The following is a 22075-nucleotide window of genomic DNA, read 5'->3' as shown; positions in this document are numbered from 1 at the left end:
TTTCAGAAGGGGTCAAGGCTTCAATCGAATGAACACAGCATACCGCCACCATACCTTTACGTAGGTTTGTAAATAATATGTGTCAGGGTCCTTCGGGGTGGCAAAAAGTAGTTGACAACTGCAAACCTGAAATGAAAGTAGGACAAAAGCTTGCCTTGGAGTTGCACTGTCAGATATTCCACAAAAGGTTAAGTGACATCACCTGGTAGATTGAGTTGAAGATTGAACTGCTATTAAAGTCGATTCCCGTTTGGGTTAAGGCAGAAAAAGTGTGTGTGGGGGGGTGGGGGGTGGAAATGAAAGGCAAACCGTTACTGACTGCTCACACACTAATTTATAGTCTTAACTAATAGTCTATGAAAATCACAGCCAATTGGTCAAGTTAGGTTATTACAGCGGAAATCTGACGGCAAAAAGTGTCTTTGGAGGTGAAACTTGCACGTTTATAGGATTCTGACACAGTAGAAAGCTATATGGATGTAATTCACTATTATTATTCTTTTCCTCTGAAGTAAATCTGATGATTCACTTGCTCTTAGTGTTACCTGGACAATAAAATAGCTGACGCGCACGCCACCATTGTTTTAATTATAAACTCAAAATCACTGAATGATAGCAATTGCAGCAAGTCCTGGGAATCATGTGCTAGATTACTTGGGATGTTGACTATATTGGGTGTACAGACAAAAGTATTTTGGGAAAAATATAAATGCCTATCTCAAGTAGCATCCCATTACCTTGTGTTGTAGCACTTAGTAAAAATTGCAGAGGTCCATATATAATTCCACAGTACGAATAATAATTAGTACAGCACATGGTATTTCGATACTGTAGTTTCTCAAAACAGACGCAACAGAGTTGAACAAATAAACAACACAAGACACCAAATTTGATACGATCTCATACTGTTAAAACAAAAAAAAAATGTGTTTTAATCCTCAACCAACACCTCTGGGACGAAAAGAGTATCAAGTGGATATAAAAAACAAATACTGCAGGCATGTCAAACTCATAGACCGGGGACCACATCTGCTCCCCACCCCCTCATAATTTTTTATGATCGGTGAAAGTAAATCCTTTGCATTAATTACCAAAATTCTTGCTCAAATCTGTACCAAAATTTAACACTTTAGTACGTAATATGCTGCAATTTTGTTGTTTTACAGTGAATTAATAGTAGTTAAACATCATTTTGTTGTGTATATACTGTACTACAACCAGGTGATGGAACATGAATATGGTTTCACAGTTATTGGGGAGAACAGCCTTGATGAGAGTGGTAAAAAAAAAAAAAAAAAACCCAAAGATCACTGTGGCTGAGCTCTAGAGATACAGTAAAAAAAAGATGGGAGAAAGTTCCAAAAAGTCAACCAAAGGAAAGATTAGTGAGTCCAAGACCAGAGATATCTTGGATGTAAACCTTCTCCAGAGTGCTCAGCACCTCAGACGGACGGGGACAAAGATTCCCCTTCCAAGACAATGACCCTTAAGCACAAGGCTAAAATAACAGAGGAGTGACTTCAGAACACATCCGTGACTGTTCTTGAATCTCTGGAGAGACGTGAAAATGGCTGTCCACCAATGTTCACGATCCAACTCAAGAGAACTGTAGAGCATCTCCAAATCCAGCTGTGAAAAATTTGTTGGATCATTCCCCAAAACACTTATTGCTGTACAGTATTGTATTGTATTAGCTCAAAAGGGTGCTTTATGACTGTGATATTGCAGTTTTACTTTTTTAATAAATCAGCAAAATTTCAACAATTATACACGCGATCTGTGTTCACAAAAAGTTACCCTGTTTCTGTGGAATAAAAACAGCAGCTCAACTACAGCACATGAAAGAAAATTGCATTTCGTCTGACACATATTCCTCGCGTTGAAAGGTTTAGGTGCAGGCAAAAGGAGGAGGGAGAAAAAGCAATCTGCACTTTATCTGCACTACTATAAAGATGTGCGTTGACAGAACTCACATTTATTTTAAGTAATGGAACAAAAATGGCACCACGGTGGCTGTAAAGTGTTCGCCTCACAGTTCTGAGGACTGGTGTTCGATCCCAGCCCCGCCTGTGTGGAGTTTGTATGTTCTTGTGGGTTTTCTCTGGGCACTCTGGTTTCCACCCGCATCCCAAAAAATGCATTCATTGGGCACTAAACTGTTGACACTGACATTAGTCTACGTGCCCTGCAATTGGCTAGCAACCAGTTCAGGGTATACCCTGCCCGCTGCCAGAAACAGCTGGGATTGGCTGCGGTACTCCTGCGATCCTCGTGAGGATAAGTGGCTTAGAAAATGGATGGATGGTATTTATTGTGCAATATTTATAAGCCAAAGGAATCAGAAGTTGCTAACCAGTACTTGAGTATCGCCATCCCAACAGAATACTTTCAGTACTGTACCTTTACTCAAGTAATTATTTGGACTATTATACATCGATTATTTGGACTACTTTTCACGATCAATTGTTGTCGTTTAAGTCTAAAGTAGTATTAATACTAGTCAATTTTTGTCTACCCGACCCAATTTTTTCCTCGTCATTACTTTTACAAATACAGTAGACGCCTATGAAGCACATACATCTTTGTAGCTTTTTGTCTTTAACTGTATTTTCGACAAGTTATATTTCCGACATAAATATCTTGAATGAAAATTCTAACGTTCAAATGTCTAAATAACGGCTGGTCAGACAAGACATTGTTGACGTCTACTGTCTGAATTCCGAAGAGTCAAACTTTGCTTTGAATCTTGAATCCGCTTCCCATACTCTCCTCCCTTTCCGCCTCGTTTGAGGGTTCTTCGATGACGATGATGGAAAGCACCCCGAAAATAATATTTTAGCATCAGCGAAATTCAGGTTGTTTTAACGAGGCGGGTAGACTTGCGCATGCGCACATGCAGTGTTTAGCTTCCCTGTCCCCTCTGAACCTGACAACCCGTTAGCTTAGCTTAGCTGCCGCTGCTCACCGGCGATGATACAGCAAACAAGGACTTGATAGGGCTTACGGAGTTGTGCATAATCCCCCTTTTGGACTCCCAAAATACAGGCAGCATTTAGACATCCTTGTTAGCTGATCGCCGGCGGAGGGTCAATATTCGGTAAGTTTATTGCGTGAGGAAGAAGAGGACGTCCGCGAGAGGAATGAACTCTGCGACTCATTTCATGCGACATAAAATTGGACTGCACAGCTCCCAAGCTTCGTTGACCACCTGACTACAGCCAAACTTTTTACGGCTAAATCTCCGTGCTTGTGTTTGGCTCTACCATATGTGATATGAAACATTTGCAATAAGGTACCTTAACTCCCGAAGGAGTGAAGCCAACCGTTTATGTTTATCTTCATGGCTTTGAGCTAACCAGTGGCTAGCAGAATTTCGAATTCATTATTTCTTATTTGTGATTGTTTCTGTTGTGAAGTAGATTATTGTTTGCACTAGTTTCTGAGTTAGCACACTCACGGTAAGATCAAATATTTTTACTTCTGCCGATGGGGCTTGATCATTGCGACCGAGGACGCATTATAGCTCCGCGTTAGCTAGCAGGTCCAGCCAAAAGCCCACCAACCGATTTCTAAGCACCCCCAAAACCAGAACCCTCCTGGTGGCAGGGATGCACCACCAGGACTTTAGTGGAGACCCACCTAGTGCTGGCAGCAGGAAAACGGTGTTTCATTACCGCAGAGGGAGCGGCGGAGGTCCTCCTGCTTCCTCCACTGGGGCTGGAGTTAATGTACTTGAAGAATGTTCGGCACCAGCTGGAGCCTCCTCTCCGGGACCCCATCAGCAAGCCTCATCCCAAATGCCTGGAGCTCAAGTGAAGAAGAAGAGTGGCTTCCAGATTACAAGTGTTACCTCTGCTCAGATCAACATAAGTGGCAGTAACAGTTTGGCTGATGACACAGAGAGCTATGATGACCTGGATGAGTCGCACACTGAGGACCTCTCTTCCTCTGATATATTGGATGCTTCAGCGTCCCGAGCCACAGACACGGGTGTGCCAGAGAGAAGTTCTTCAGACGAGACATTAAACAGCCTCCATGGGGTGGACACGCCTGGCCTTGTGTCACCCAATGAGCCTCAATATCCACATTCCGGTCAAGGAGCTCAGAACCATACCACGTTGGTAAATGGGACTGTACACCATCATTATTATGCGCAGCAGCATAGTCTGCCCAATCAACATCGCTCTGATAACTTGGCAGGAGGCGAATCATCGTCAGCCCTTCCCCTAGCATCGGTGTCGAGCTCCAGCCAGCCACTTTCCAAAACGGGGGCAAACCCATCCCAGAACCCACCTGCGTCGGAGAGAACCAAACCTGTAGGGGGAACAGCACAGCCGTCAGCTGCCGTTGGTGGTCGGACGGCCGGTGACGCACACCTCCAGGGTACTGGGAATTTTCAGAGTGTCTCCTCTGTCACTCCACTTCAACCACCTGGGCAGCCAGGTTTTGACAACACTTGTGGGAGTGGACCAACAGTTTCCATTGGTGGAGGAACAAGTCAGTCAGCCACAACTTCCAGTACTCAAACGCAGACAACTACCAGCTCTCGTTTCAGAGTCGTCAAACTGGACACCAACTCGGAGCCATTCCGCAAAGGAAGATGGACATGTACAGAGTATTACGAGAAGGAGATTCCACCTGCAGGAATATCAGAAGCACCTAAAGCTGTGGAGTCCTCCGCAGAGACTGAGTCCAGTATCGCTGGAGTAAGTTCAGTTCTTTCATCTGTCCAGCACCTGCACACACTGCAACCTTATCAGCTGCCGAACCAAGAGTACACCGGTCCTCATACAATGCAGAGCCCCCCACAAGCTCCGGCCCAAACCAGTCCCTTCAACTATATGCCACCCCAGGAAGCAGTTGGTGCAGCTCACACTAAAATGTTGGGGGCTCCTGGTACTCTCCCAGCAACTCCACCACAAGGTGGTATGAGCCAGCACCCCTCCCTCTTGGCACATCATTTACCCTACGCCGTAGACCAGCAGCAGGGTCAAGCCCCGGAAAGTTATATCGCACCTCAGCTCACTGGTCTGCAACCAGACTTTATCCAACCCACTGCTCCGTTCCAAACCCAGGTCCAGCCTCCAGTGGCGCACGTGAGCTCATCCATATCACCAGGATCAGCGGTCACAGCAAAGCCACTAGGCAGCCTAGCTCAGCAGTCACCCCATCAAGGTCATGTGGCTCCACCTGCTGCAGAAACCTCTGTTGTGGCCCAACAAAAATCTATGACCTCCACCTCTTCGGTACCAGCAGGGCAGGGGGCCCCTTACATGCCACTAACTGCACTCCAAGCTGACCTACAGCCACTTCTCACCCCAGGCACAGCTCTATATGCAGCACCTCTGGCAGGAGGGAGCCCCCTTAAAGCATCGCAACTAGAAGATGCGCAAAAGCTTCTGTTTCAGCACCAGGGCCTCCTGGGACTGCCCAGGCTGGGTGCCGCTGGCGGTGGAGTGATAGCTGCGGACACCGGCGTCACTGCCAGAAGCCTGGCCCACATGGGGATGTCAATGGAAGCCAGTGCTCTCGTAGCTGCTGCTGCTGCTGCTGGCTTGAGGACTCAGCATGCCGAAGGAGAGGAGGACAGGTGAGACGGTAACAGCTTGTTCAAACTGTGTCTGGGATCATTCAGATAGGTCTTTTGTCACTGACATACTGGTAGTTACACAACATTTTGATACTGACACGCACCATCAACAAAGACGATGAGCTGGTTGACTCACTCCCAAACTTTATTGACCCTAGGCACAGATTTTACATTTGAAAAATCTCACGGCACACTACCACGGAAAAATAGCCCAAAAATACATTCCTTGGTGCCTTAACGTAAGAATTTATTTAATTGCGTGGCCAAGGTCGATAGACCCCCACATACGCAATAAGTATCCATATTATAGAAATTAAGTGAGACATCATTTTTTTCCAGCCCACCTAAAAGTACCAAAAATTTTGCGATGGGAAGGAAAAATAGCGTAGTATTGTTAAACTGAAATACAAGGATTCCCACAATAATGTTCATCGACAGGTAATTATCCAATTAAAACTATTTTCATGATTCAAATATTATTTAGAGTGCTCATTAATTTGAATTTGTCCAAATCTTTTGGAATTTATGTCTCGACAGTAAATATTCTCCCTCAGATTTCTATACTTTATGTAGTCCATAAAAGAAGACTGATTATCTTTTTGTAATCAAAATAAGACGTTTTCAAATGTCTGCTTTTACTTTGGAAGAAAACGGTCAACATTTTTTCCCCATCTTCTTAATCATCATCCATTTGTGTTTGTGCAATTCCCACACTCTCAATTTCAAATAGTAAAGATGCTCAGTCCCTTCTGATCACTGAATTCATTATTGCATCTGAGATTAGATGATATTTCTGGCAACCAGTTCAAGGTGTGGTCCGCCTTTTGCCCAAAGTTAGCTAGTATAGACTCTCGCACTCCCATGACTCTTGTGGGGATAAGAGACTTTAAAAATAGAATCTGTACTAGAAAAGCACTGCAATACCATCCATCCACCCATTTTCAGAGCTGCTTAACCTCACAAGGGTCGCTGTAGTGCTCGAGCCTATCCCAACTATCTTCGAGCAGGAGGTGGGATACACCCTGAGCTGGTTGCCAGCCAACCGCGTTGGACATAGAAACAAATGATCGTTCGCACTCACAATGCCACGTTTTTATTTTGTTTTTAGTACAAGGCACTAATTGAGGATTTGTCAGATTGTTCACAGTTGTCTAAAGAAGTTGTGCGCTTGCTTCAAGCGGTTTATTAATCTCTTCTGGAAAATATCTATTTGAATGTGGAAAAAAATTAAAGCTAGACGAATGCGCTGCTCTGGCATACTTTATTCAGCCTCCCGCTTTCCTCCTTTATCCGTATCCTCGTTGTCTGTCCTCCCCCCTGTGAGGTTAACACCTTTATTAGCCTCTCAAGCTGTTGCTTTCCTTCCCAGGGTGAGTGAGCAGTTGGAGGTCATGTACTCTCATGTACTGTGTGCTTACTTGTTGGGATTTTTCTCCTCCATATTTGTGTTAGCAAGGGACAAGAAACAGATGAGTAACACCTTGATGTTGTGCAATATTCTTAGTTGGCTGTATTGCTATGTATTTCTTGAGATCCATGTGCTTTGGGTAAAATTTCCTGGTTCTTAGTTCTTATTAATTGAAGGAATGTGTCCTTTTTAGATTGCCTGAGCAGTGGGCATGTTATGTTCAGTAATTGTTAGCTGATTTTTAGGGCTTCCAAAGCAACCGCGTGTATTAAACCAGCAGGCAAAGGTTTCTTTTGTACTTGGATACTACTACTGAAGTATAGGTTAGATGGTGCTTTTATGTGGTCCTCAAATTTGTTCCACTTTTGAAAAGCTGCAGAATCATTTCACTGCATATATGTCAAATGAGCATCAATTCTTTGAAAATCCTAATCAACAAGATGCGTTTCACAGTATGTCAGGGATGTTGCAAGTGGCAAAGTTTGCCTACCATCAGCCATAAATGTTCCGTTTGCCATAAAACACGCAGATCCCCAAATCCAGGTGTGGAAAGCTTTTTGCATCAGTACTAAAAACACTCTTTACTGTATTAGCTCGAAAGCCTACTAAACACTTAGCAGAGAGTCTTAATACTTATGCCTGTGTGATATTTCAGTTTTGATATATATATTTTTTTATGTCAGTATTGGATGCTGGGTGTATATTAACAAGGAACAAATTATTTCAAATGATTTTAGAAAATGGTTGCAATATAACAGGACAAAAAATGTAGAGGGGTTTGAATACTTTCCGTAATCCTTCGACATTCAAACAGCGCTCCAAAATGGCGAATTCACAATTAAAGAACGGTACAGTGGATATGATAATGTGTCCTCCCCTCCACGCCCATGATGTTATTCCGGTGATTGCCACATAAGGGCAGTGTCCACCGTTAAATAATCCCAATGTGGACGGCAAGTGCTTTATATAACAACACGTTTTCAGAGTAGCTGACCTAAATGTGATTTTCTCACAGGAAGGGGGGGGGGTTGCTGCACGCAATGAGTATAAGAACGAAGCCAGAACTATCCAGTTCTGGAAGGGTTCCCAAATTAAACTCTTTAAGATTAGTGCTGATTGCTTTTAAAATCCTGCTTGTGTTCAGAGGGAAATGTCTCCTAAAATGTGACTTTTGGTTAGTTTAGTCTACCAGGAAAACCCTCCTCCCCATCTCTCTGTTGGAATTCTGGCAGTACTGAATTGGACCGTGTTGCCATCCAACAGAACACCACAGATTAGGCTGAAGACTTCTGCTTTTACATTTGCTTGCCTCTCCTTCCTGCTGCTGTCCTTTCGACATGCTGTGATGCTAAACGGGAGTTAGTCAGCTTCTCCTGGTGCTTCTACCTACTGCAGAATTTTACACCAATTAGCATCAATTTGTCTGCGTAGCATTGTATTATGTCTGTGTGCTTTCAAATCTCAAATCCTTCCACTGTCACTGAACAAGCAGAAATGTTGTACTTTTTCTGTGTGTCCTCTCGCAGACCATATGGCAACGGGCTGGTTATGTAAGGCGTTGCGTGCCCGCCTCAGAATGGCTTACACCCGAGAGACTCCGATGAGAGATGTTTGAGTTTTGGGGTATTGCTAATCTCTATTTAGTCTGTAATTTGGGAAGGATTCTGGACTTTATACTTGACTGCAAACATAAGTTCCTCTCTTCTTGCCATATTTTCTCTCCATCTCTTGACCGAAATGTGTTCTCTATTTTGGAAGTCATTTTGTTTTTTCTTTTCTGTGTGTCTTTAAAAATAAAGGACCTTGTAAGTAGGGACACATTCGCTTCTGGCTTTGGCTCATAATCAGCCAAAGTAGATAAATCATATACAGTGGTACCTGAGAGTGTCTTGATTTGAGTTTTTTCGAGATACTACGAATTGATTGCTTAACTTTCAAAAATTTGAGATACAAGTGTTGCTTGGTGGCAGTGAACTTCAAAGAAAGTAGCAGTTCAACAAAGAGTGAACAATGTAAAAAAGTATTAAAGCCTGCCAAATTTGAACAAATGTATTTACTCAAAAAATGTTGGGGTTTTCAGTGTTTTTAAATCACATTTCATACATGGCAATATCACTTTATTTATTATATGAACGTTGTTGTTTTTTAGACATGGTGGTGGCTGGTTAATAAATTTGCCTTACAGTTTTTAGGACCCAGGTTCGAATCTGGCCTCTCCTGTGTAGAGTTTGCATGTTTTCCCTGTGTCTGTGTGGGTTTTCTCCGGGTGCTTTGGTTTCGTCCTTGATTGCAAAAACATGCATGCTTGTTTAATTGAAGCCATTAAATTGCCCGTAGTTGTGAATCTTTTCATATGTGCTGGCGACCAGTTCATGGTGTACTCCACCTCTCGCTTAAAGATAGCTGGCATAGGCTCCAGAACCTCTGTGACCCTAGTGAGGATAAGTGGTTCGGAAAATGGATCCATACATGTTGCGAATTGTATAATTTCTTATACTTGTGTACTTTTTGCTGTATCTTGGATTTTGAAAATTAGATTTTAGATCTTAATAGGCGCTTAAAAGGTTAAAAAAATATCCATCCATTTTTCTACCACTTTTCCGGATCGGGTCGCGGAGGAAGTTGCTTCAGCAGGGATACCTAGACTTCCGTTTCCCCAGCCACTTCTTCCAGCAATTCTGGAGGGATCCCGAGGTGCTCCCAAGTCAGCCGAGAGACATAGTCTCTCTAGCGTATCCTGGTTAGTCCTTGGAGTCTCTTTCTGATGGGACATGCCCGAAACACCTCACCAGGGAGGCGACCGGGAGGCATCAAAATCAGATGCCCTAGTCACCTCATCTGGCTCCTCTCAATGCGGAGGAGCAGCGGCTCGACACTGAGCCCCTCTCAAATGACTGAGCTTCTCACCCCATCTCTAAGGGAGAGCCCGGACACCCTGCGGAGGAAATTCATTTCAGCTGCTTGTATCTGAGATCTTGTTCTTAAAAAAATAAACTAAAATATAAAATAAGACTTGCCCTTAAGATGCTAAACTGTGAGACCTTCAATTGTCAATCTAATGACACTGGAAATGAATTCATTGAGGTTAATTACTGCCTGAAAATGGATGTGTGGTGCTGTGGTTATGGTAAATAAATAACTCTCTTTTTCTTCTGTGTGTATGTGGGTGGGTGGGGCAACGAGTTGAATAATCCATATAGGTCCTTAGCAGGACTTACGTAAAACAAGGTCCCTGTTCAAGTGTTTTTGAGTTAGTGGTGTGGCCATAAAACAAATGTAACTTATATTCACCACTGTACATCATATATAGTCATGCTCAGAAATATAGTCGAAACACAAACCTTTTTAGCCATGACTTTATTATTCATTATGCATTTATATTGGTATAAAAAAATCTGTCATTATTGTGACATTTTACAAATAGAAATAATTTTAGTAATACTAATTGGCATTAAACCAGTTACGTCTGATTTCATGTCAGACTCGATGTCTCCCTACTGCTTGTGGAAAATTGATTTAGAAGAAGCCAAGGCAGGGAAAGAAGCCAATCACAGCAGAACTCTCCCCGAAAAGAAGGCTAAAAGGTGGGGTATGTGTGAAAGAGGGCAAGTTTGAAATCCCAGGCCTCACATGGCTGTCAGCATGATCTCCATTCTTGTTGTCCAGTGTTTACTGTGAGCTTGAGACATATATGGGTCAGCTCCTTTTAGAGCTTTTGATGGATGCTGTGGAATGAAAGCATCCCATCTCAACTTCTCTGAAGTTGCAGTGTTAAAGTCTCACAGTATTGGCTGAGCTAAAGCCTCAGTGCCATCAGCGATTGGCTGAAAGTGGACCTATCGCCACATATAGCAAGCCCTCCCTGTAACCGGTTTTCACTCTTTTGTTCTGATCAACTGTGCACACCCTTGGGGAAAAAAAACAATACAGAAAACCCCCGACATAGACAGGACATCGGGACCAAGCCTTGCTCTAGCGAAAAATGCGAGGATCAGTTCCACAGAAAGGCCTAATGTAAATTTGTTTATTAGTTAATTTATCAAACCACAAATAGGAAGCGGTGTAGTGCTTTTTCACGCGATGTAAAATTGAGCTCATCTTCCTGCTACATTGTGTGCCAACCAGGGTAAACTCTTATTTCTGGCCTCTTCTGTTGCTTACACAATATTTTGTTAGCCTGATATGGATCGTGGTAATTTGCAAAAGTGGAATTGAGGCAACTGAACTTTAATTTTAAACTGTATTTTAATTTTAAAATTGACTATGACAATTTTACAGCAAGGCCTACCCTGTGTGAGCTCCTCCTCGCATGGAGACGCACGTGAGGCCAACAGAGCCCCATGCCGTGCGTGTTTATGTCCAGCGTGGGTGCACTGATGCGTAGTGACAGCACAGCGAGTGGTGCGCCTGCTACAACTTAAATATTTCCTTTCGTGCGGACACAATCCTTCTCGTGACGGAAGACACACGGGCAATGGGATGAATTCTCATGTTTATGGGACAAGAATCCTGAAAGCCTGTGCAGAATGTGCTTTTCACCACCAATTTCCAAGAGCAATGGGGGATTGAGGTGTATCGTTGTGTCCTGTCTCTTCTTGAGAGGATGTTGTAGGAACCAAGCAAGCATTTGGGCGTGGCTTGTAGGTGATGATGCGCGTGCTAACTGAGTATGTGGTCAAAAAGGGCTTATCCCATTGGATGGATTGCTCTAATCTCTACTGACAGTTTACATAACAACAGAAGGGGAGGTGAGCCGAGTCCTACTGGAGTGACGTCACAGCCCCAACCTCTTAGAGCTTCTTGCCACACAACCAATCTTCAATTCAGGCACAGGGGCACCATTCGGGGCACCGGAGCACTATCGTCCCCACGCACTCCCGCCCCTTCCCCGTCCTCCTCTGCTCCATCCCGGGACGACGACATTGGTCAGACTCCCCCAATGTGAAGCATTAAGGGGAGCTGGGGATCGGGTCTGGAGGACGGAGGAGGCGCGCAGTGGTGGTGGTGGTGGTAGTGCTCATTTTGGGTTAGGGTGGCGCGTGGCGGGTGGGGGCCCCACCGCATGGACAGTGTGTTTCTTCGTACCGTGAGCATCAATGAGAGAGAAGGGGCTGGCCGGGGCTGGAGGAGCGCAGGGTCGCGACGCCATGGCTGTGAAGCTTTTCTTCTGGGAGCTGGAGAAACATCTGAAGAGGTAATAATGGGGGTCTTTTGTTGTGGTGGTGCTGTTGTGCTACTCGAATTTTGTCGGGTGGTCTTTCAAATACAACTTCCTGTCGCAATGCATCACAACAACTCCTGTACAAATGTGGACCCTGACCTGTCTGACGTCGTGTCCTTTTCATGTGCAAGCTTTATATCAAGCGGTCCATGGGTCGCCATCTTGGCTCACTGAATGGGACAGTTGATCATCATATTTCAGCTCTTATGTGAGTGTCCCCATTGCGCTGCCCTTTAGTGGGCTTCAGTGACCCAATAAAGCACGTAACCCATTAACACACGATATCCAGTGGCCCCCTTGCCTAGTTGCAGTCTGCTACACAGGAATTCACCATACTCGTTTTTTTTTTTTCCCCGTGCGATTTAGTCCTTATGGATTGAGGGGAAAACTTCACCTTTTGTCAGAATCTTTTTATTTAAAGATATTTCTGCAGTGCTCTCAAAGGCCACAAGACCGCTAAGCCCTTGCTAATTGGAAAGAAGTCATTGGTGTCAAGGAAAGCATGTGACACATTGTCTGTTCTAAGATCCTTGTATGCAGGAGTGGAGCTCAGTTTAGCCTGGGTTGTCATATGTTTACTCTATGAGTCGAGAGTAGGTTTTACGCTGCATTGGTTTTCTAAATCAAATTATCTGGAATCCATTAATTTTACGGGTAATATTAGCAGAGTTTGAAATGATGAGTTCTTTGGGGATCATAGTTTGTGCTACATTTACTTTCTTAATAATGGAAATTATAAACTACTTTCTTAAATTCAATATTCTGGAAAAGACAAAACAAGTGAAATTTCAATAAAGGAGCATGTTTTGGAGAGTTTAATGAAAGTGTGTGAGTGTGTGTGTGTGTGTGTGTGTGTGTGTGTGGTGTGTGTGTGTGTGTGTGTGTGTGTGGTGTGTGTGTGTGTGTGTGGTGTGTGTGTGTGTGTGTGTGTGTGTGTGTGTGTGTGTGTGTGTGTGTGTGTGTGTGTGTGTGAGTGAGAGAGAAGAGGTGCATTTTGAAGCTTAAGGCCTAAAGCTTCTTTGTCTTTGTTCTGTCAGCCAGTCCAAGGTTCCGTTGAGCAGCGACACGTCAATATCAGCCTGACCAGATTAAAATGTTGTTTGGTCAGATGCACAGATGAAATCCAAGCCTTTGAAGACAAAATGGTTTTTGTGTTTTATCTGCTTCCCCCACAAAGTTCCGCAATCCACGTCTCTCTCCTTTGTGTGCTGTTTATCCATCCAGTGTTTGCCATTGTGATGACATCAGCCTTAATAAGCAGTGATTGATGTGATACACCTGAGTAATGTCGTGAAGGTTTCTTACTATTTATGTGACTATTCCACGTGAATCTTGATTGTGCAAAACAATCACACCTCATTTAAGATTAATTTCTTTGTGGTGTTTTATTGTTTCCAATGTTAAATTGTGATTCCTTTGCTGTTAATGTATTTAGAAATGATTTTGAGTGTAGTTAGTAATGTAGATACTAATGGCAGTAAATCAAGGAAAGTATTTGTCCTCTTTCTATGTCTCTTATTATCTTCAGTCGTTAATTCACAGAGCAGTTTACATATCTTTCAACTTGAATCGTGACTAGAATTTACTTTGCATGTGCCCTAAATGGGCCAAATAGGTAGTCGTCAAGCTTTTTATACCCAGTACCACCTCAAAAACACTTTAAAAATTAAATACAATGTCTGCTGGAAGCCACCATCATGACGAACTTTTATAAAATGAAGCAAAATTGAAGGCCCAAGTGTTCATCAAAAATGAGGGAGAGGTTTTATTCACAAAAATTATACTGTAAGCCACTAATGTTATAACAGTTTGAACATTAACACTGTACTTCATTATACAAAAATGATTCATCTACAGTAGTTAAAAATTGCACTTAAATTTGTAAACACTAGGCCTTTAGCCTAGCTTTGGCGTCCTGGTCTGACGGCCTCTGCCGCCTGGAACCTCGGCTTCCGGCCGCCGCTGGAGCTCGGTCGTCAGACTCCGCGTCATTCCCGTCCGAAGAACCATTTGTGGCTGCCGGCCCGGAGCTCCCGGGGGCCTTTGTTTACGCACTTATGGCGCACGTAGGCCTCAGAGTAGTCAAACTCTGCATCATCCCGCCCGAAGAACCATCCATATATTCAACATTAATTACAGCCACAGGTTCAAATCTGTATGGAAGTATTCCTCCGTCTTCCCGATCAAGCGATACTGCTATTTCTTCATCAGATGAGGATAAATCCAAGAAATCAGATCTGCGCATAATGGTGTCCCATGTAATCCAGTGTTTGGAATGGCACGGTACACGTCACATACTCCCAAGTAGAACATGTGACTCACAAAAATAGCAGTGACAATGAAAATTCGTAATTGTCGATGAAAATCTTCTCAAAACACTAATAAATGATAGAGGGTTTAACATCACATTGTCAAAATAGGGTACATATTACATGAACTCTTGGATACACTGTTAATGTAAGCACTGGATTTCTCCTTTAACGATTCCAATGAGACGTGATTGTCTTGATTAATTTTATATTAATGGTATTATTCTTGTGACTATTTTAACAATGCAAAACACTTTGAGAGTTGTCCCTGTGAGAATTATTCAACTGTATGAATAAAATTTACTGACAGTGGTACCTTGGCGTATGAGTGCCCTAGCGTTTGAGTATTTTTATTCTTTCCTGCTAGCTGAGACTGAACAAAGTGTCGACCAAAATAGTGTTGGGGGGGGAACTGTATCCGATTATTTAGCTTAATTTCAATAGGGGACATTGATTTGCAAAGAATAAATGTGGTTATTAGCCTAGAGGGGGCGAAGGTTTCGTTTGAAGCAGCCCCCCCCCCCACATCACTTCCATTCATGTTTTTGAATAAAAACTAGCTAACGACAAACGGATAGTATTTTAGAATATTGTAAGCACGCTAAATACTTTATTTTGAACAACTGCAATCCGTGGCCCCTGCCTGGATGCTTCCTCCAATCCGTGGTCGCTGTCTCGCATATGATTATGCAAAAGAGGCTCGCTTCTAGCCAATAAGGCGGCGACTGGACTATCCCCCCCCCCCCACCCTTCCCCACCCGCGTTCATCTTGCAGCGACTCAGCCCCTTTCCCTCCTCCTTCACCACCTCAGTCTTTGTGCCCAACCTCGGCGGCCGTGGAGCTACAGAATGCGACCCGGTATTGACGTTTGCACCACCGGACGTCCTCTTAAGCTGAGCCGGGCCGAGTCCATGGACGGGATAGCATGAATTCTCAGTGTTACACAGTGGCGATGGACCTTGGCGTTTGCCAACTGCGGAATTTCTCCATCTCGTTTCTGTCCTCCGTCCTCGGCAAAGAGAGCGCGTCGGTCAGGCTTGACAGAAGGTATAAAATGTTGAGCTGCGCATTCATATGTGCGCACTTTGCGTGCGCTATTCTTGCGCCGCTTTGGTCCGGTTTGCCTGCTGCTGCTGCTGCTGTTGTTGTTACCTGCTGCAACGTTCTGCGCGTCTTGCATCATTCTGGTGCCTTTCGGCCCATCAATTTGACTTTATGTGTGTTTGTGTTTCAGCTCTTCGGGTGCAAGTGTCGTGGCCATTGACAACAAGATTGAGCAAGCGATGGTAAGTTGTCGTCCTCCGCACTATTATCTGGCTCGTACGTGTTTCATGCTGCCGTTACGTAATGCCAATGCAGGTCCGGACACTTGTAGTCGAGTGAGGTTTTTTTTTTTTTGTTTTTTTTTTTAGTGGATATGACCTTAACTGGAAAAGGTTTATTTTGCATTATTAGTGAGCTTGTGGTGTCAGGAAGGACACTGTTTTTTAAAAAGATGGGAAGAAGACGACAAAGATGATTTCAAATTCCGTGCAGTGTCACGATTTGGACTGATGTGGGCTAAGTCCAGCTTCACACGCTCGCCCCCCCCCCCCCCATCCCATCCCATCCTCATCCCATCCTCTCTTCAGCAGCATGTTGCTAGGCAGGCAGCAGCCTCCCCTCCTTTCAATATAAATAGCAGGGCCGGCGATTGGCTCCTCCTCCTCTGCGTGGGGACATTTTGTTCCATGGCTGCACAGCGAAGAGGGGGATGCATGCACAGATGAAAACGTCTTAGCCTCCCTTCTGATGCTGTGTGCTCGTTCGGTGGTCCCGCTTCCTTGGGCCCGAACTAGTCGTGAATGCTCGGGAGCTTGTAAATTCAAAAGTTAGAACCTTTCTATGGGAAATTGGGGAAATAAACCAGGGATTTGCCGAGGTTGAAGGTTTGCTTGAAGTAGGGAATTGAAATGTAGTTGGGGAAATATAGTTTAGCACAATTTTGACTGAAACAGGCAGATTTCATGCAAGTACAATGAAGGGTTTCGCTTTTGCTGTAGAGGTTAGGCTGAAAAAGCTTGAGGAATTTTTTTTTTTTAAATATTTGTTTTGAAGGTTTATTTTTTCTGGAGGGAGAAACAAACTCTTTACATTTTAAATGGAAGATTATACTTGCGGTTACATTACAAACTTCAGTTTCAAGATGGCAAACTGTCATGATGCATCCCTCCCGGGTCACCACTCTTACATATAAACAAATGTCAAATTCTTTGCTTACAAGAATGTTGGGTGCTATGTGTACAATTCATGAGGGAAAAAATGAACAATGATTTTAGAGAATGGCTGTGATATAACAAAGAGTAAATACTGTCCATACTTGCGAACAGAACACGATCTTTAGCCCCACAAGATGGTGCCAATGTGATATTTCTATTTTAGACATGGCTTTGACCAACAAATAAGTGAGTTCTTTCGTGAATAATAGAGGATATGTTGTCCAACAAATAATCAGAGAATTGGCAAATGCAGAACTCGGAATATGCGCAGGGTTTGGTGTACTCCAAATTAGAAACCTGAATGGAAATTAACAGGGAGTTTAGAGTAACTGGGAAGGTTTCACATTCAATCACAATTACACATTTTGTTTAGTCCATACAAAACAGTTGCTTCCCTTTGCCCACATATGAGGGCATTACAGTCCCTTGAATGCACCATTTTCCCCCCACCCGCTTTTTATTGGTGCTAAACTGTGTACCTCAAATTTTGACTCTCATCACAAAGCAAAAAAAGAAAAAAAATCAATGAAGTGACAACTCGTAACTTGAAAAGCTCACAAATTGCCACTTTGAAGTCAGCATTATGCTTTTTCTTCAAATTTATTGAAGTTCCCTTCACAGCCAACCTTCAGTTGTGCATATCACTGATTTACTCCCCAAAAATACTTTTAATTTCCATTGAAAGGTTCCACTTTTATTCTTTGTTTTGGCCACGTTTTCGTGGTTTGCGCGAGTGTGTTAACGAGTCCTCATCCCTTCTTCAGGACCTGGTGAAGAGTCACCTGATGTACGCTGTGCGCGAAGAGGTGGAAGTGCTCAAGGAACAAATCAAGGAGCTGATGGAGCGGAACACTCAACTGGAGCAAGAGAACAACCTGCTCAAGACCCTGGCCAGCCCCGAGCAGATGGCTCAGTTCCAGGCCCAGGTCCAGACCGGCGGTTCCCCCACTGGCCCTGCCGCGCAGCCTCAGGTCCCGGGCTCGGTTGGAACCGCGCAAGCACTCCCGTCTGCACAAAACTTGGGCTCGTCCGCGTGAAGAGGAAAGATCCGTAAGATCTGTGACTACCCCGCCCCCTGCCCAACTATGCCACCTTCTCGAGGAACTCCCACAAGTATTTCGTTGCACATTTAATTTATTCTGCCTTGTTTTGCAAATTTTACATGCTCAGACAATCACTGTTGTCATGGTGACCGGGCAAAACTCACCAAGCAGACGTGAACTGAAAACCGCAAGCAGTCATTGGCATCAAATCCATCCTTGTGTGACGAACGTGTGCCAATGTCAGTCCGCCACCTCAACCCAGCACACACATTCCATTTTTTTTTTTTTTTTTTCCCCTCCACATGGACACGTTGCTGCTAAAGATAGTTGAAATTTATCAGAGGACTTGCGTGCCCACGTCTATCCCTCCCGTTCTGAAATGGGAAGCGATAATTCCCGGTCCCGGTGGTCTGGGTTGTGGCGGTTTTAAGAAGAAAAGATGAACTGTATTAAGTGTTTTAGTGGCACGTCACTTTCACTTGTAGGGTTTGGTGGTGTCTTCCCATGTTATGTTTCCATTCCCACCCTCTCCTATTGGAAGAGTTGAATATTCAATCAATCTCGTTTTTATAGGGTAAACTGGGGAAGGGTTAGGATTTATTTTCTTTGTTTGATCTTGTAGATGTAATTTAATGTCCTCGTAATGTGTACATGATCAATAACAGATGAATAGAATATACGACTGTAGGTTTGTACAGATCAACATTTCCAATTCTGCAAAGTGCCTGGTTTCTAACCATAGATACATATATAGTTTCTTTTCAGTTATTTTATTCATGTAAATATATTTGTATATGTCTATATCTATCTATCTATGGTTTGCCAGGCTGTGAAGTACCTGTGATGTCAGCACTCAGGACGGGAACAAACGAGGATCATTTACCTCCACGCTGAACACTGTCTCTCCTGCGGTGACTATCGTCACTTTACTCACTTAAAACGATACCGACTGTTTCTTTTCGGGAATCTTAGTCACTTAAATTGTTTTTTTTTTTTTTTTTTTGTTGAAGTTAAAGAAGTTTTGCTTTTTTTTTTTTTTTTTTTGCAGCCAAGCATTTGTGTTGCTGCTAAGACACTCAAAGGACACGTAGGCAGACACACTTTGCAAATGGAGGAATGCCTCGCAGAAAATGTCAATCTTTTGTGCATGTTCCTCAGCCCATCACAAATGTGACATTCAATTTGCACTAGACAGTTGCACCTCAAATAAAAAGTAAAAACAAAGAAACAAATGGATGGCTTTTTCTTTTTTACAAGAGAGAGACTTTGTTGCTTCTGTCTGAGGAGGGAGAAAAGGAGCAGTAAAACACCAAAATTCTTGTGTCATGTTGAGAGACTAAGTAGGTATGTTTTAACCAAATCAAATGTGAATATACATTTTTAAATCCCAGAGGTTATATTCATCCAGCCATCCATTTCTGGCACTGCTTATCCTCACTAGGATCGTGGATGCGCTGGAGCCAAACACTTCTGACTCTGGGCTAGAGGCCGTGTACACCCTCAACTGGTTACCGGACAATCCCAAAGCACATAAACAGCGTGTTTAATTTTAAATGTGTTGTGGGCACAAATTCATCTACTTGTATGCAACGTCCACATGTTAAAGCTCTTTGAAAGTTTAATTCCCTGTTCAAGAGCTCAAAATTGTATTTCTTCAAGCACCAGTCCCATTTATTGCGAGATTTGAACATTCAATATTAAATCATCTATTTTGTTTGCTGATCGTAGCCTGTCCCACATGGTTGCTATTTGCTGCTTGCCCATCTGCCTTGCAGTCCTGAGGTTTTGGATTGGACCCTCGGCTCCAGCCTGTGTTGGTTTTTGTTGAGTAACACTTCCTCTCACATTACCAAAATATAAACGTGAGCTTCATTGCCGACTCTAAATTGTCCATAAGATGTAAGGGCGAATCCTTGTTTGGGTATAGGTGTACCCGTCCCTGCGTGTAGCCCAAAGTCAGCCATGATAGGCTGCAACACAACGCTTTGTGGCACAGACGGCGATGTGCTGCTCGTTATTGGGCATCCGTACTCTCGGCCCCCACCCTCTGCTTCACAATGTAACGTGAACATGCACGTGTTCTTCCTGAGCAGGGGTGTGCCTCAGCGTGCGATGATGTCACGTTTTGGCTTTGCTTGCGGATATCGTGTGTGTGTGTGTGTGGGGGGGGTGCACGAATTTATTGTTAGATTTCATGTATTTTAAAATGACTCAATTTAGCAAATCCACTGCGCCATACATTTACAATCTACAATTGGACCTTACTGTGTGGAAAACAATGGGCAGTAAATACAAAGCCCATAATGTCATATATGATGCAAAGCGGAGCTTTGTGCAGCTTTTTTTTTTTTTATGGAAATATGATTATCTGATTAGAACGTTTGTGACCAAACAATAGTGTTTAAAGAAGTGAGTAAAGTGCAAAGTCCTAATAGCTTTTATTTCTATATACACAAATGCACATTCTATTCTGTATTGAAATATGAAGAGGAAAACAATGATTACATATCTTATTCTTTATAGAACAGGCAGCTTTAAAGCTGTTTTAATAATGCAGTTTTTAAAAAAAATCAACAGTATACGCTGAATTTTTCTGTAGCATAGCCAATGTTTCTGAGTAATGCTTCACATCTGTGTTGCATGGAGATTACCAACCTCTATTGCTGTCTATACAATAGACAGTATTGTATATCCTATTTTTCCACTTTCCTGAAAAGGAATACACTTTTATTGGGAGGTATTGCTATTACGTCTTTGATTTTTCTGTATGTGAAAACTCAGTAGAGTAGTAGGGAATTAGAAAGGAACAACAAATTTCATGCTGTTTTTTTGCAATTTAGAACAAGGTCTGACTTTGGGCTACCCTGGGACAGATTGTGACCCCGTTCTTCAGGTTTGTCTAATCACCTCCAAGGATCAGACAGTGAGGGTCTCCTGCTCTCTTGACCAGATGGCACTTTCGAAAATCCCATCTCATTGAAAAGGGCTGTTTTCTTGTAGTGTGCAGTAGCTTTGTGTACGCGACGTACTAAAGGCGCAGGCAGGGATCACACGTAGATTATCCGCCGCGGCTAATGCTCAAGTCACATATAGCACGGAGTGGCATCATTGACTGGATAGCTGTTAGCCGATCTTTATGAAGCCAAGGCACATACTGTACAGTATTTTGTACCAGAAAAATTGGCACACCACCAAACACAATCGTCACGAAAAGTAGACAGGTAAATTGTGTGCAATCTGCTATCGAGTGGACAAACAATTCATTGTGGCTGCCTTGGGCTGATTGATTGGTGAGTCAAGTGATCTAGTGATCACTAGTGATCGCGTCGGATTGGCGCAAAGCCCTTCTTAGGTGGAGGTCGAAGGTGAAGTAAAAAATAATTGGATTTGCAGTAATTGAAAAAAAAAAAGTTGCGAGTGGCAAGTAGATCACTTTAAGAGAGTAAAATACTCAAGTAAAAAGTATGATAAATTAAAACTACTCCGACAAGTACAATTTGTCCAAAATTCGTTATGACATAACCAAGAAGTGCCATCCAAAATATACTGTATACAGTACCTATATCGAAAAACTGTTCTGCATAATGTCTAACCTTAACCCAATTACATTATATATTTCAGGTTGAACTACTTGATCAATATTTATTGTAGATAACAGTAAAGGGGTAGTATTTAAAAACTTTGATTTCTTCCTTTATGGACCAGTAGTAAACATTATAGAGTTTAACCCCCTCCCCTCCTTATATTGCATGTTTGATATAAAAATTATTCAGCCAGTCAATTAAACAAAAAAATGTAATGTGCATGTTTTTGGGGGGGAGTAACTGGAGTACTTAAAGAAAACACAAGCGTGCGCTAGGTGATGATGTCGCAGTACAAAAAAAAAAAAAAAAAAAAAAACTCAGTGCTTGAACCAAATCTCCAGGAGGCCCACTGGAAATTGTAAGCAGCTCCGGAAAGGAGTTTGTACTTTCTCACTCTAGTCAGGAGAGAGAAGGATTATAGGGGATTAGCACCATCTCTTGTCAATCAATTCTCTGCATTTTATTTCCTCCTAAATGAGCTAAAAGATCCCCCCCCCAAAAAAAAAAAAAAGTTCCACCCATATCCCAATGCATGTCATTTTCATCATATTTGTAAACAACAGAGGCGGCGAGGTAAAAAGTGTGCAAGCACTTTTGTGACAGCAAACGTGCTGTCCTTCCTCGGGGTACACACGCAGGAAGACTGTTTCGACCTTGCCAC

The 22075-nt window shown here is 43.0% G+C and overlaps 2 protein-coding genes across 3 annotated transcripts; both read left to right on the top strand.

The window, feature by feature from the left end:
- The first annotated feature begins 2874 nt into the window (after positions 1-2874).
- Positions 2875-15052, top strand: LOC133506890 (TSC22 domain family protein 1-like). 2 transcript variants are annotated; one of them, XM_061831259.1, is made up of 2 exons: positions 2875-5590; positions 13257-15052. In XM_061831259.1, exons 1-2 carry the CDS (start codon positions 3609-3611, stop codon positions 13300-13302), a joined length of 2028 nt encoding a protein of 675 aa, XP_061687243.1. In that variant the 5' UTR covers positions 2875-3608; the 3' UTR covers positions 13303-15052. The 2 variants fall into 2 exon arrangements, with proteins under 2 accessions (XP_061687243.1, XP_061687246.1); XM_061831262.1 differs by lacking the exon at positions 13257-15052 and adding an exon at positions 8525-10031.
- A 243-nt stretch (positions 15053-15295) lies between these two features.
- zgc:65895 (uncharacterized protein LOC393546 homolog) lies at positions 15296-19078 on the top strand. The gene is made up of 3 exons (XM_061831351.1): positions 15296-15576; positions 15764-15815; positions 17552-19078. Exons 1-3 carry the CDS (start codon positions 15455-15457, stop codon positions 17822-17824), a joined length of 447 nt encoding a protein of 148 aa, XP_061687335.1. The 5' UTR covers positions 15296-15454; the 3' UTR covers positions 17825-19078.
- The last annotated feature ends 2997 nt before the right edge of the window (positions 19079-22075 follow it).

Source organism: Syngnathoides biaculeatus, chromosome 2 (genome assembly GCF_019802595.1).
Source record: "Syngnathoides biaculeatus isolate LvHL_M chromosome 2, ASM1980259v1, whole genome shotgun sequence".
NCBI classification, from domain to species: Eukaryota; Metazoa; Chordata; class Actinopteri; order Syngnathiformes; family Syngnathidae; genus Syngnathoides; species Syngnathoides biaculeatus.
This window is presented reverse-complemented; position numbering and strand designations above follow the sequence as displayed.

What these genes read in the sequence shown, in the direction of transcription:
- LOC133506890 (XM_061831259.1), top strand. Translation starts at nt 3,609, where the DNA reads ATGCACCACCAGGACTTTAGTGGAGACCCACCTAGTGCTGGCAGCAGG. An exon ending in GCCGAAGGAGAGGAGGACAG is followed by an intron (nt 5,591 to 13,256) that starts GTGAGACGGTAA and finishes TTGTTCTGTCAG; the next exon opens with CCAGTCCAAGGTTCCGTTGA.
- zgc:65895 (XM_061831351.1), top strand. Translation starts at nt 15,455, where the DNA reads ATGAATTCTCAGTGTTACACAGTGGCGATGGACCTTGGCGTTTGCCAA. An exon ending in TCGGTCAGGCTTGACAGAAG is followed by an intron (nt 15,577 to 15,763) that starts GTATAAAATGTT and finishes TTTGTGTTTCAG; the next exon opens with CTCTTCGGGTGCAAGTGTCG. An exon ending in ACAAGATTGAGCAAGCGATG is followed by an intron (nt 15,816 to 17,551) that starts GTAAGTTGTCGT and finishes TCCCTTCTTCAG; the next exon opens with GACCTGGTGAAGAGTCACCT.